General features: G+C 25.6%; 2 protein-coding genes across 5 annotated transcripts; both read left to right on the forward strand.

Annotated features, from left to right (window-relative positions):
• The first annotated feature begins 129 nt into the window (after positions 1-129).
• On the forward strand, positions 130-5,153 carry LOC132932167 (nuclear pore complex protein Nup133). Of its 3 annotated transcripts, none has more exons than XM_060998406.1 (4): positions 130-259; positions 343-469; positions 1,244-1,319; positions 1,714-5,153. In XM_060998406.1, the coding sequence occupies exon 4, from the start codon at positions 1,724-1,726 to the stop codon at positions 5,012-5,014; it is 3,291 nt and encodes a 1,096-aa protein (XP_060854389.1). In that variant the 5' UTR covers positions 130-259; positions 343-469; positions 1,244-1,319; positions 1,714-1,723; the 3' UTR covers positions 5,015-5,153. The 3 variants fall into 3 exon arrangements, with proteins under 3 accessions (XP_060854389.1, XP_060854390.1, XP_060854391.1); XM_060998407.1 differs by having other exon boundaries at positions 343-449; XM_060998408.1 differs by lacking the exon at positions 343-469 and having other exon boundaries at positions 184-259.
• A 3,064-nt stretch (positions 5,154-8,217) lies between these two features.
• LOC132917992 (thiamine transporter 1-like) lies at positions 8,218-15,189 on the forward strand. Of its 2 annotated transcripts, XM_060979025.1 has the most exons (10): positions 8,218-8,732; positions 8,830-8,957; positions 9,400-9,570; positions 10,651-10,867; positions 11,514-11,657; positions 11,742-11,881; positions 12,353-12,455; positions 13,279-13,471; positions 13,919-14,060; positions 14,138-15,189. In XM_060979025.1, the coding sequence occupies exons 2-10, from the start codon at positions 8,832-8,834 to the stop codon at positions 14,243-14,245; spliced, it is 1,344 nt and encodes a 447-aa protein (XP_060835008.1). In that variant the 5' UTR covers positions 8,218-8,732; positions 8,830-8,831; the 3' UTR covers positions 14,246-15,189. The 2 variants fall into 2 exon arrangements, with proteins under 2 accessions (XP_060835008.1, XP_060835009.1); XM_060979026.1 differs by lacking the exon at positions 13,919-14,060 and having other exon boundaries at positions 8,221-8,732; positions 14,138-14,357.
• Positions 15,190-15,651: the final 462 nt, after the last annotated feature.

A 15,651-nucleotide genomic window follows, 5' to 3' on the forward strand; every position in this document is an offset into this window, starting at 1 on the left:
TAAGTATGATTATAATAAGTGTAATAATTTAAATTTTCGCTCCAAATGTATACAGATATAATATTTATATTCCATGATACTGATATTACCGTTTTTTTAATTTTTAGTCGTTGTACCACGGTACTAGTTATGTGTTGTCTAATCATGTTTTTATTATCAACATTCAACGCCATAACCGCAAAAATCGTGTTTACCAATACCGATTTTACATACAACTGTTGTAACTTATTCAAACAAATAAACAGACATAATTTAAGCGGTAATTATTATATATTTTTATAACAATATAATTTTGTTTTTTGACTTTTTATTTATCGCTTTATTCTAATACATTTTATGTAGGTAAGATAATTATATACTCAAGAGGATATACGATCTTGTTTTTATATAATTGAAATCATTTGAGCGAGAACTTTGTGGATGAACGATACAATCTTATATCACATAATGTAATACATTTTTTTTTAAGGTACTTATGTTAATAATAATTAAATACATTAAAAGAAATAAAATAATCATTATAGTTAATTTCCAATATTTATCGTCAATTTTTTTGTTTACATGAATAGTTTATTTTTATGAGTTAAATTGTTAATATGGTGGGCAATCATAATTTAATGAATTGGTTTATTTTTCAAGTACATAACTGTAATATTGTTTTATAGTTCAAATCATACTGTTATTTTTTATTCACTCATGGTGGATTGAAGGTATTTAAAATTAATTGAATTCCTTAAATAATAATTACTTCTGTACAAATAAATATAAAAATATAATTTATAATCATTAGTTTAAAAGTTAACTGACCAAATAACAACTAAAATAACTATATACTGTATATAAATATACATATTATTAAGTACGCTATTTTTTTTTTATTTTTTTATTACCATTAGTAAAATAAAGTATTGTCTATTTATTTTTATTGAAGAAAAACCTTTGAAAACTAAATAAACTAAAATCTAAATAATCGACTATGACATAAATGTACAATTATCTATTAAATGAGCTATTAATTTGAAAATATGTTGGTGTCCATTGCTTAATATAAATACATTCAAAGAATTACCATATTTAAATGCTTATACATTTATATAATAGTTATTAATACTATAAAAAATATTTCAAGACTCATGATAATTATATTACTAGATATAAATATTTCTTGTAAGGTACTTATTTGAAATTAATTTAGTGACTGTTGCCTTTCTTTATTTTTTCATTTATGCTTAATTTGTTTCAGAATTTTGTGGATAAATCATTTCTGAAATTATCAATTTACAAATACAATTTTGTAATTTAATCTATTTTTAAACAAGGTAAGTTTAGTCTTCATATTAATTTTTAACTTTTTGTTTTGACTTTTGTTAAATGCCTATTTTAAAAATAAATACTTATAAATCATAAAACTAATACCATATTTGTTTGTAAAAGTAAAATTTTTTTAAATCTTTAAAAAATAAAATAAATAAATGTTTTAAACTTAAATATGTAGAAGGTTCCTCTAAGTAAATTACGAGGTAAATTACAAAATAATATAATATATATGCTAACAATATGAATATATTTTATAAAAGTTAAGAAATATTATTTATTTAATACATTGTTCTTTATAATCTATTAAGTACCACTTGAATTATAATTTCTTTTTCTTTTAATAAATGTATTATTATTTTTATTACATATATTTAATTTTTTTTTTTTTTTTTTTAGGCTTATTATAATGGCTTCATTTGATTTAAGAAGAGAACTTCATTCTAGAGGACCTCCAATAAATTTGAATAAAAGTGTGTCTACTAAGAAACATACACTACATTTTGATGGCCGTTTCGTTAGCAAATCGGACCGATATCAGTTAGAATCATATGGTCTATATACCCCTAATCCTGTACTTGAAGGATTAAGTATATCTAATAAGAATAAATTAATATGGTCAGCTCGTTTATCTGATAGTCTATGGGCATGGTTTGTTTATGGTCGCAAACTTCTTGTATGGAATGCAGAAAATAATAAAGAAAATAAAACAAATCCTTGTTTTGAACTTGGATTACCAGCAAGTGAAGTTGCTCATCAAGCTGCTCTGATTTGGGTTTTTGAACCTGAATCAAGAAAGTCTTCTTCTCATGCTTGTTGTATAGCTGTGTCTCCTGAAGGGTTGATACGTTTTTGGAGAGATGTCTATGACGAAGTGGAGTATTTTGAATACAATACTGATTTGATGGGAAAGGAATGTGAGTTACTACATCAAGTTGACAGTTCAAGGTATATTTTATTGACAACAACTGCTGATTTGGTTATGGTAACAATCAACATGGAGACTGTTCGCCCACAAATAAGTAGTAAAATATTGACTGAATCTACTGGATGGCTAGGCAATATATCTATGAACTTATCATCTCTTGTTTTTGGTTCAACTGGTCAACAGTCTGATCCTAAAACTATTTGTGGTTGTGTATTAAAAAGCTCTTCTGACTATACTGAATCCATATATGTAGTTACAACTAATGGTACAACTTTAACCAAATGGAATGTTTCAAAACCAAATAGTGAAAAACAATTATTTGAAGTAAATTTGGCAAATTCTTTGCAAGAAAAATTTTCAATTATGATGTTTAATAGTGTCAGTACTGGTGATATGGATATGGAAATTATTGACATGAAACCAACTAATAATCGTAGTGAAGAGGTTATTGTTCTTATACACACCAAACCAAACCAAGCTTACAATTACTATATCTTAGCAACCATTCAAATCCAAGATAGCAAGTGTCCCATTACTTCATTACACGTTCTTAATAATATTGAAAATTCATATTTAAATGAATCTACACCTCAGCTGCTAATTACTGAACAACAAGCATTTATTTTATCTAAACATTACATCCTTGTTGTTACTTTTGAACCATTTCAAACTGATGTCATTGGTATTGATTGTGATTTAAAATTTGGTGGAGGTTCAGTGGTAAACAATTATGGTATGTTTTTCACTCAATCTCATTGTTTAACTGTAGTCACTAAAATAACTAACGTGGAGTATGATTTCAATGAATCAAGAAGTGTTCTTCAATCTCCAGATTTAAATCAATCCATTGCTATAACTGCTGAAGTAGAAAGTGGTAGTAACGAAACTAGATTGAAATCTGCTTTTTTACAGTTTGTCAGCCGTAAAATTGACAATTGTAGAGCACTGGTGAAACAAGCATGTCCAGAAGAATTGAATTCAACTGATGAATCTAACCTAGATAAGACTGTATTTAAAGTTGGAGAAGATCTTGTTAATGATATACCCATCAATGATCCACGTTGGTTGGGTGTACATGGTGAACCCACTATCAGATCATCCTCAATGGTAATATTAAGCCATTTAGAAGAAAAACAGCAAGCAATACATTGGTATCTTAAATTCTTACAAGAGCTTGGATTATGGGATCGTATGAGGCAAATTAATAAATATGAAACTCAAGTCTATACAGGATGTGCTTTAAAAGATTTAAGTGAAAAATTACAAGCTACATTAACATTTCGAAAAATCGAAGTTGAGCATAGTGAATTATTAGATAGGCTAATAAAAGAAGCAGTCGAAAGCAACTGCGATAGTTATTCTTCACCCCCAGGCCTTACGCACATTGATAAGTTTTATAAGCAAGTCAGTATGTCGCATATTCTTTTGCAGAGACTATGTATGCATAGTGAAGAAATTTCTTTTACGAATCGTAGTGCTGTAGATATATGTTCAATTTTATGCGATGTCAATAGAATATTAGTAAAAGTGCTTTGTGCTGTATTGGACTATAGAAGACAGAATGTTGAATTTTTCCCGATTGACAAACAGAAACAATCAAAAATATCTTGGATTCTATGTGAAAACAGTGAAGGCATATGTTCTGAGCTGATAAAACAAATTAATATTAGTCTCGATTTCGCTAAAAAGGCAAATATTACCAAAGAAGTTCGTTCAGAAATTTCTGATCAAGTTGCATTTTTGGTGGATGTCTTATTATCCAGCTCTATTGATGTATTTTCTGAAATGGACAGTAATTATACACAACTTAGGTATAAGCTACTTAAAAAACTTATGGACTTTAAAGAACACCACAAAGTAATTGAATTAGCTGAGAAATATGCAGATCATAGAGCTATAGTAGAGGTTTGTTTTGAAACTAACAATATTGATTTATTGTATAGTTTTATGGACAAACTTTTTGAACAAAATTTTCGTCAAACTGTGTTTTCTTGGTATTTAGAACAAGGTAAAATTGTGGATATGTTACGTAATTTTTGTCGCAAACCTAAATATGAACATGACATAGCATTAGCATTAGAAGCATATCCAAAGTATGGTTGGATAGCTGGAGGTCTTTCTGAAAATATTAATCTAACATGTGAATCCCTAAGACAGTGCTGGTCCAAGGAGGAAACAAATGTGCTTAGAAAACAATACCAATTGAATTTATATAAAATGGCGGTTTTGGCAAAAAATGGACCATTAGCTAAGAATCCAGAGTTGGATATAATAGATAGAAACTTGGAAGTTATTGAACATCAAATAAATATTCCTGAGTGTGTCCTGGAATTATTGAATTTAAATTTGAATAATATGCGTGTGTTATCTCCTGAAGAAATTTTCAATCTATACTTGCACAAAAACAATAATACCTTGGACGAAACCCAATGTTTACGAGCTTTGTCCGTGCTACAATTTGTCCAAAATAAAGAAGAACATGAAGAACTCAGTCGCTATTTGTGGTGTGAAACCATATTAAGAGAAACATTAAAATATCCACTGCATGACCAAGAGATAGATAATCCTCTAGAGTTTATAGAAAATCTTTTATTCTTCAAGACATTAACACTCGTGTATAACAAAGGCCTGTTAGATCTCTTACCATCCTTAGACTGGTTGTTATTTGCTGATGAATTAGAAAACTTCCATTCAAACACTATGTGGCAGTTTGTTATGAAAATGGGATTTGAACATTGTCTAAGACCTGCTGGTGTTAGTATGGATTTTTAAACATTACTTGTTTCAGTAATTTATCAATATTGATTTTAAAATCCATTTGTTTTTTATATACTTATGTGTATTTATTTTAATTCTGTGTACATAATATTTTGTATCAATCTTAAATCTTTATTAAATTTGGTTTATTATACTGATTGGTTACACATTTATTATTTTAATTATGTCCTTATATATACATGTAATATTAATTAATCTCCATTATTTTAGTTCAATGTTTGATAAATTATATTATGCTGTTATGCTAATATTAATGAGTAATGTCTAATAACAAACTTTACTTGAGGATAATCAAGTCATTCTCTTCTTTTCCAAGGGACAAAAAAAAATGTTATAAAAAAAAGCCAAATTGCTTATGATCTACATACTTCAATTTTTAAATTGTTAAACTACACTTATGTTGTTTTTAAAAAAATGCAATATTCATTGAAATATTGTATAAATTGTAACATTTTTTTTACCACATTGGAAGTTTTATTAGTTTATGGTTTTTGCCAAAATTACATAAGAGGGAGCTTCTTTGAATGATAGATAGTGCCATATTAAAGAATGTATTTTGAATGATTTTATAAAAAAAAAAAACAAAGTAGTCTTGTCTAAGAAATACATTGTGATTAAAAAATTATAACAAATAAGGAAAAAGTTAAAATAATAACCACTTTGGACTTTTTATCACAGTTTTAAAAAAATATAATTACTCACTTTTTTGTTTTATAAGTAATTATAAAATATACTAGTACAATATTATAACAAAATTTAAAATAATAAAAAATAGTTACCTTTTTATAAAATAAAAAAATAAAATATTATCAAATTTTCTTTAAATAGAACTTAATACATATTATAGTATATCTATTAAAGTTTTATTATTTTATTATTTTTTGTATCTGGGTCGTTTGGAATGTAGCAAATTGTCACAATAAAGGTGATCTTTTTTTTCTATGACAGAACTTAAAGGTTGCAAATGTTTGTATCAGAGATGGACAATAGGTCAATGGTACAAATTTCTGAGATCCAATTGTTCCTCTAGTTATTTTACTTTTTTTTTCTGGTAGTTTTGCCCAATCTTGTTCAAATTCAGTTTTATAAAATATCTCACATTCGTAAATATATTAAAGTTTACTAATATTTGTTACAACTTAGTCCCCTGCTTTTTTTTTCGTGGACGTAATCATAGTTTAAATACCTATTTAAGCCATGGACGTAATGAAGTTAATACTCAAATATCATCATATCTATTCTAAAGTGTTGTTGTTATACTTATATGGTTGATTAAGCCTTACCTACCAATCTTATTCTACTAATATAATCTCCGGCAGAATAGATTGATGATATAAAAAAGTGTTTGAGAGTAGAATGGATATTTTCAGCCTCCTTCATAGTATGCCCTTCTGTAAGAGAAAACTGTACTATAGTTATAATTTTAGTTACGGTTGTAGATATACTATATAGTAAGTATATAGGTAGGTAGTGCTTTTAGTTGTACTCAGGTCTCAGTTATAGCCATGACGCTTAAAGCGGACAACAGTGTTTTATTACGATTTTGTTAATTATATTCATCTGAGGTTAAAACAACTTCATTTGCGGAAGTGTGTCAATATATCGAATAACGAATTTGGATGTTCGGTTTTGGTCCTAGGATGTAAAATCGTGCACCATCAGAGGTTTTGAGATTGGTGTTAACATTTTTAAACTCGGATTTTATTCAGTCTTGTTGGAGAGCAGTGTCGGTCTGGCCCACCAGGCTATCCGGAATCCGGCGATCACCAGAGAACCTTGGAAATTTTTGTTTATTAGAAACCCATAGCTAAATGGGGTAAAAATATTTTAAATAAGTTTACTCGCGATTTCAGATTCGAGTTTCAATCGAATCAATTTGTAAACATTGAACATTATATTCGTAAATATGTCGTCTATCAATCAAGAATTCAAGAACATCTTGAACTAATAATGTCTTTATTTGTAGAAGAATTTATATATATAAATATATATTAATATATATTAAATTTATTCAAAAAGATGAAATAATTAATCAATTATTATTATTATTATTATTAATTATCTGATAGTAAAGAATTGAAGAGATAATTATTTTAAAAAATATGGTTATAAATTATAATATTTATTATATTATTAATAAGTATTATTTTAATTTCATAGTAATTGTACAAGGAAAATACAATTATCAACATGTCCCATGTTTATAAAAACTATAAATTTAAAAAACATTTTTTTATTTTTCTAAAAGGACCCATTGAAAATGACTGTGCCGGGGGCCTAATCATAAACCAAACGGTCACTGGAGGAGATATATTCATTGTGAATTTGCCTATTCGTCGTGAACCATGAGGAATGAGGATACCTATTTTAATATTATGATCGAAGAAAGTAAGAGAAAAGATTATCAAGTAGATAAGTCACGCCCCAACTCCCGAAACCCAAGATTATAATATACAAGCGTCAAGCACATAGGTGTTCATTCGCCTTGTTAGAAACAGAGGGGGCTAAAATTATAAACATAGAACAAGCCCGCGGAGGGTTTCGCATCGTACCCCTACATTTAAATTTTACAATTTTATTGTAACTTTTATTATTTAAGATGTATATAAAAACTTCAAAATTATTTACTTAACGCCGTATAATGCATAACTTTTTATCGTTGTCGTTATAAAATATTATAACGTATAAAGCTCAATCATTTTAATTTTATTATAAATTTACAATACAACCTACCTATCGGATATCCTGATTAGGAATTACGTCTTACATTTTATAATTCATAACCTTAAATTTCTTGAGAAACTTTTAAAAATTTAGGGGCTAAGCCCCCCTAAGTCCTCCCAATTTACGCTTATGGTCAAGCACGTTTATGCTTGTAAGTCGTTACCACGCTTTTAAATCGTGGTTATTGCTCATGATCTAAGCGTGATTTCATATACCGAGATAAGATTACCTGTGGAAGTGTGGGCACTGGGCAATGTTTCTTTTATTACCTATAATAATAATTATGATTCATGAAAATATAAAAAATTATAGAATGTAATTTGATTACAGGAACTTATGAACAGTTCAACAGTATCGTTGTGTAATGTTTATACAGTTATGTAACAATAATATTATATTACCTTTATGGCTTTACGTCCTTCAACCATAACCTATACTGCATATGCCTTATAGGTGAATAGATATTAGGTATTACTTAGTAATCAGTATTAGGTAGTAGTATGGACAGGTACCTACCTAATAAATATAACAGAATGCTAATAATTAGTAATTAATACTTACCTAATTAATTAAAATAAACAATACATAGGTCTTAGTTAGATGTTTACAATTTTAATTAGTTAGTAGTAGATAATGTATTTTATTTATTTTTGTCTATTAAAAATGTGATTATGCTATGCATAAGTTAGTTTTATATGAATACATGATGAGCATCAGACCACTTCTTCGATACATTTTTTTTGTTAACATATTTAAATACCTAATTTAACTTATAGCCGGCAATGACTTGGTGTTGTTTTTAGTAATTTAAAATTGTATGTAAACTCACAGCTAAGATAATAAGAACAATTAGAAAATTCAAGAAAACTACTAAACTAAAAATAATGTACACGAGTTAAGTACTTATAATTTAATAGTAGTCATTTAGTAGGCATTAATTATACACAAATTCTACACTACTACTCTTAAGGCTTGAATATAGTTTTAGGTATGTATAAATTATAAATATTTGTATAATTAATGATTTTGAAATTAATTATTGTATTGAAACATTATATAATAATGTTTGTACTTACGTGTTACAGTCATGGAAAATTGGAAAAAAATTACATATGTGGTTGCCATTTTTATGTTTCTAGTAGAAATACGGCCCCTAGAACCATATTTAACAGCTTATCTCACTGGACCAAATGGAAACATTTCTCTTTCAGAGGTACATATTTAAATAACATTTTTTTTAAATTTTTGTCTTAAAATATTTCAAACAATAAAAAAAGTATTTACAATTTTTTTTTTTATAACAATATTATTAGATAAATTGTAATAATTATGTATTTATGTGTAAACTTAATTATAATGTAAACTTTAAAATGGTATATGATTATAGAAAGTGTCATTCACACATTATTTTACAAAAATAATAGTAAGTAAATAATGTAATATATGACATCAGACGACATCATATAAGTATATAACTTAATTGTTTAATTATTTAAAATTGTGTTAATTTTTGATACAGGTAGATTTTTATATTCATATATATTATTAATTATTTACTATTGTGTGATCTACTAACTGTTTTTGTAATTAATACAACTGTATCGTTAACTCATGGTTAGGAGTTTATAATATAACCTGATTTTGTTGTGTTGCAGGCTGCTAACTCTATGGAATCTTTAAGATCATACTCTGCTCTTATAGCAACGTTTATAATGTTAATCATCTCAGACTATCTTCTATACAAGACGGTGGTCATATTCTTAACATTATGCTCATGTATCGCTTATGTTCTCATGGCAGGTTCACCAAGCTTAACAGAATTGAAAGTTAGTATTAATATTAAAAAATATACTTCTAATATAATAACGTTATTATAGTATTTGTATAGGCATGCACTTGTTAACTCCACGAACTGGGGGGATATACTTTTTATTGATGAAAAATAACAACAGTACCAAAATAACTCTTTTCAATAAACATTTTTTTTTATGTTGAAAAACTTAAAATTTTCTAATAAGTGGGAGTAATAATAATAGGTAATAGTATTCATAAATATTCTAAAGACAATGTTTTATCAGAGTATTACTTTAATGTAGCGGTTCTCAAACTTTTTTTCTGGAAATGTCTTTTTTGGACTAAATTCATCCACGGTGTCCTGCTGGCTGCTGTGAATACTACAAGGAGTCAAGGAATATTTATAAAAATCAACACTATTCTCATTGATAATTAGTTTTATAATTTTATTGAATAATAATAAAATTTAAACATTCTAAGAATACATCCGACTTAAAATTTTTACATTTTTATACTATATTAATAAAAGAGAAAATTTATTATAAATGTGAAAAAAATAACATTGCTAATGAGCTGTATGTGGCAACATTAATTGGAAAAGTTTAGAGATGTCCGGTTTTATTTTTGACATCTGGAGACAAAGGTTAGGTTCTGCGTTGATGCGATTGTTGTAAATTTGATTTTAGTCGCAGTGTAAGCAGGAAATCTTAACTCACATAAGTATGTATTAGCAAAGGATTTTTTTTACCTTTTTGCTCAAAACCTCATAACTATTGTCTATTAAACTTAGCCAGAATTTGGCGTATACATTTTTGTTGAAGGAATTTTTTAATCTTGTACCTGAAGTCCAAGGTTTTGTATAAGCCAAGAATGGATGCAGTACTTATTCACGGTTTTCCAATATCTCTTGAGTTCCAGGGAAATATTGCTCAAACACATTTTTATGCTGTATGAGGTGTTCTAAAATCTCATTCACAACAATAACGATAGCCTGCTTTTCTTTTCCTCCAAAAATTAATATTATACCGATTAACACCGATTCCAATAAGTTGTGTGTATAATTTTATCTGATTAACATGGTTATTCATTTATTATTTATGTATAAATTACAGGTGTCAATGGTCTTCTATGGATCAGCATACTCTGCCACAAGTGTAGCATCATGTTATTTATTTGCTCGTATCAAAGACAGAAAGCATTTTCAAAAGTCTGCCAGCATTGTAGCTGTTGGTTTGGAGTTAGGAAAATTCTTTGGAGACGTCTCTGGGCAAATTATAGTCAGCTCAAGTGGAGGAAGTTACACAGCTCTTCCATACTGTAATGCATTTGGTTAGTATTTAACAATATATTATGTTTAATTATATTCTTTTATTTAATTTATAAGATTCTACTTAATTTCCTATTGTTAAATGACAGTTATTTAAATAATATCACAATATACCTACATTTAATTCTATGATATATATCAAATTTAATGTTCATATTAAAATAATTAATAGTTATCATATTTTTACAACTGTACAAGAGCTATTATATTTTTCACGAATGATAGTATAGGACACAGGTGATACAAATAAATTAAATTATTTTAAATATTAGTTATTCGATTACTTATTTCCTTATGACTAAATAGAGTATCACTTTGAATACATAATATAATATATTGTGAACAAATTATTTTCCTACTCATTTAAGTACTAATTTGGATAACTTATAAAGTTATAAATCATAATCAATATATTGAATTATCAGTTTCAAGATCAAATTCATTTACCTTTAAATTTTCCTGTTATAATTGTGTTATTTAATTTAAACAAAAATGTATGACAAATATTTAAGTATGTAACAATATTAAATTATAACATTTTTATTAAGTCTTATAAATTTGGCATTAAATTATTCATTATCAAATATTTTGTGTAGTATGTCAATGTAACTTCAATTAATGACTTACCTAAATTTATTTATTTTTTAGCTATGTTCTTGGCTGCATTATGGGCATTTTTATTTCCTTCTATTAATGAAAGGAATTCTTTAGGGACATATTTACCAAATGAAAAGACTACGCTTCTCAAAAATAGTGAACAAATTACAACTCACTCTCATAAAATCAAACATTGTAGGTAATCGTAAACAATAAAAAACCATAACTTCTAACCCAAATACTTAAAATTATATACAATAAATAAACATTTATGTCTAGATAATACCATGGTAGATAAAGAATATATGATAATTATTGTTTTGAAACAAATTTGGTTGGATTTTAAGACTTCATTTTCTAAAACAATTATATTGAAAAAATCTCTTTGGTATATATTTGGCATGGCAGCATATGTTCAGGTACTTATTAAAATTAAAAAATTGAGGTTTAATAGGATTATTTATGTAATATTTGCACATTTAATAATTTCATATCTAACTAAAAATAAATTATGTAATTTAACAAGATATATTATACGCATTATAATTATTTATGTTTATTCCAAAAAATAAATTTGACCGATTTCTAGAAAGATTAATTTATACTAGTAAATTATGTATTAATGTTCTATAGTTTGCCCCATAAAATCAAAAATTTATAAGTGTGCTGTTATATAGTAATATTATTAATTTATATTATAATTAATTATATCATTTTATTTTAATGTAATACTGAATGATGAATAAATATTTATTCTAAATATAAAGATAATTTTTAAATTAAAATATTTTATTTTTTATTAGTTTATAAACAGCAAACCATCAAAAATATTTTGTAACCTATTTTTTGTTAGCTACTTAGATGATATTTTAATTTTTTTATTCTTATAGATTTTAAATAATATGAATGTGCTGTATTCATATGTCGTCAATAAACATGGTAATAATGATGTATTGTCAAATGGATTTGCTGAATCAATGGTCACATTGTGTGGTTAGTATTTTCAAATTTAATTATCAATTACTAATTAGGTATTTTTAATTTAAAATATGTATCTGATAGACCTTTTAATTAATTGTTTATAATACTACTTAAAACTTGAACATCAATTTTATAGATATTTCAGATATCATATTTTTTTTTACTTTAGCTTAAGTTAATTTATAGCTTCAGCTTTGCAATAAACTTATTTGGATTAAAGATACAAATAATTTAGGTAAAATTAAGATTTTTAAATTTTTCCAATATACCACTTTCAAAATCTATATTTCCATCATCATAATAATTTCTGTTAATATTATTGATGCATTCTTACAATTTTTCTATGGTTCAAAAAACATGCATGTAGTATTAAATTAATAATGAAGAAAATATAGAGAAAGACAAGTTAAATCATTTGATTATAAATTTATAATATAGTAAAATAATAATAATAATACATGAACCCTTTTACATGGATAAATTGATGATTATTATCTTTATAATAAAATACCAACTTGCGTCCAACACACTTTAACATTTTATTTGATAAGTAACAACTTACAGATATATTTGATATAATGATACTTTAAAAAATAGCTAGCACAGTATTATAGGTATGCAAGGTATATTATACAATTTATGACGAGTAATCTAAAAATAACTGAAATTGATAAATTTAAAAAAATATATAATTGTAATTTATAAGGACATAAGGTATAAAATAGTATTTGATTATACTGTCGTCTGTCATATATACTTGAATATAAATAAAACAAACTTGTTACAATGAAAATTGTACTAATTATTATTATTTATTAATACATTTATGTCTTAGGAGCTTTGGGTGCGTATCTCATTGGTAAATTACAATTGGATTGGAATTATTATGGTGATATATTTACATCATTTTGTTCTATTTTGATGGGTGTTTTCATGATATCTTGTTACTTTTATGAGCATATACAATTAATATATTTGTCATATATATTATATGGTCTAATTAGTGAAGCAATATTAGTAATAACCTTGTGAGTATGCAATTTATTAAATTTAAAAATTATCAAATAAATGGTGTTGTTATAGTTAACTATGTCACATAGTTTGAGATGATAACAAAGATTATATTAAGGAAGCTAAGTGTTTATTGTTTATAGTTCAATGATTTTTTTTTCTGTTTTTTGGAAGCTATAGAGTTATTTAGAAAAAAGTAGCTATTTAGTCAATTATTTGAATATATAAGTAATTGAACCCAATGCAAAGTATATTTTCTAGTCGATTAATTGTATGCCATTTTTAAAGTTTAAATTAAAATTAAAATATTAAAATAATACATAATAAGAGTATATAACGGTTTTGGTAATTTTGATGAAAAAAAAAAGGTCTTGAGTGAGGGTACTATACAATAGCCTGATAAATATACTGTAACATTTTATTCATTTTTGTTTAATTTCTAATGTTTTTTGTTTTATATTTAGGTCTGAAATAGCAAATAATCTAAAAAGTCAATGTTATTCCCTTATAATAGGATTTAATTTATTAGGTTCTTTAGTTATGTCAGCTATTATGACATTTTTTTTTGTTCAATTTAATTTTTTAGAAATCACTGTTCCTGGAAGAGTAAGTAAAAAATATAATATTATACTACATGAATGTAAAATAATTATTGTATGTATGTAATTATTATTTTGTTTTAGTTTTTGTTCATTGGTGGTTTGTACAGTATTCTCGGAATCATATTTTTGATTATATATTTTTTTGACGGACAAAAAGAAAAAAAATATATGCCGACTGATTTTTATTGATAATATATTTATTGTTATACATATCATTACCTCAAATATTTTCCATAGTTATTACTGATTGCTATGAATTCATACACAGGATTATGAAAATAAAATTTTAAAAAGTCACAAATTATTGTTATACATCATTACCTCAAGTATTGTTTTTAGTTATTATTAGTTAAAAATGATTTAGAATATATTTATTATTCAATAAATGATTTTGAAGAACTCAAATCATTTTTGTTAAAAAAATTAACAAGATGTAAAAGATAAGAATAATAACTATTACAAATAATACAATATATTATTACATAAGTAATTATATGTGTGCCTTAAGCGGCATAAGCTAATAAGACATAAGTAGATATAATAAGTTTCATTTTTTATTTAATTTTATTTAGCTTTAATAACTAGTTATTGGTTATAATTAATATTTACTACTTAGCTTTTTTTTAAAATTTTAAATTGTTGTATAAAAATTGTTTTTTTTATGATTGATCGGTGGTTTTTGTGATTTCAAGATTTCACATTGTTTATTAAGTGCCTATACTATTTTTTTCTTGTAGTTTCTCATATGTTTTGATACATTTAAAATTCTGTAAAATGTGGTTGCAGTGTTAGTTGTTAGTTTGTTAATGGCTATGCGTCTATGTATTCATTTTATGTGGTTAATTTATTAGTCTATTAATTGCAATTTCATATTTCCTATTGGTTATTGTTATTTTTTACAGGCTACTTGTTATTTTTATTTTACTTAGTTTTTGAATTATATTTTTTACGATTTATCCCATTTTAGAAGGTAGGCATTAGATATTTATTTATTTGTTTTTTTTTTTATATTGTATGTTTGAGTAGGTATTTGTTTGTTCTAAATTTGTTTTGTGATAAACTTTACAACTTAGTCTGCTTATTCATTTTCTTATTATTGTGGTCTGGAATAAATAAAACAATTTTTTTTTAAATTTAGTGCATTAATTGTATATTTGTATTTGATATTTTTTGTAATTTTGTGGTTATGTTTCAGATTAAATTGGTTTTGTAGGCTAGTTTAATGTACCGATAATTAATAATGAAGAATGATACTTCTAGTTTAAAATCAAAGGGGCTAGATAATTTATGGGGCTCAGCTATTCCTATCAAAAAAAAAATATATATGTTTTTTCTATACTACTGAACACCTGTATTAACCCAAATAATAAAGGTGAATGATAATTAACACCCAAATGTTTATTTAAATTTTGTATTCTGGTGTTTTATCACCCAAATACATCCAACACCAAAATCTGAATAAATGATTTGGGTCTTGGGCACGATTTAAGATAGAATACTATCTTAAATCATGGTCATGGGTGTGTGCGATGGGAAATGTTTGTTATTATTTAACTGCTATTTATTTGTTAAAGATATTGACTATTGAGTTCCAA

Source organism: Rhopalosiphum padi, chromosome 1, assembly GCF_020882245.1.
Source record: "Rhopalosiphum padi isolate XX-2018 chromosome 1, ASM2088224v1, whole genome shotgun sequence".
Taxonomy (NCBI): Eukaryota; Metazoa; Arthropoda; class Insecta; order Hemiptera; family Aphididae; genus Rhopalosiphum; species Rhopalosiphum padi.

Excerpts from the sequence above, each read along its gene's own strand:
- LOC132932167 (XM_060998406.1), top strand. The coding sequence starts at position 1,724 with ATGGCTTCATTTGATTTAAGAAGAGAACTTCATTCTAGAGGACCTCCA.
- LOC132917992 (XM_060979025.1), top strand. The coding sequence starts at position 8,832 with ATGGAAAATTGGAAAAAAATTACATATGTGGTTGCCATTTTTATGTTT. Across the intron at positions 10,868-11,513 it reads TCCATACTGTAATGCATTTG|CTATGTTCTTGGCTGCATTA; the intron begins GTTAGTATTTAA and ends TTTATTTTTTAG. Across the intron at positions 11,882-12,352 it reads GCATGGCAGCATATGTTCAG|ATTTTAAATAATATGAATGT; the intron begins GTACTTATTAAA and ends TTATTCTTATAG.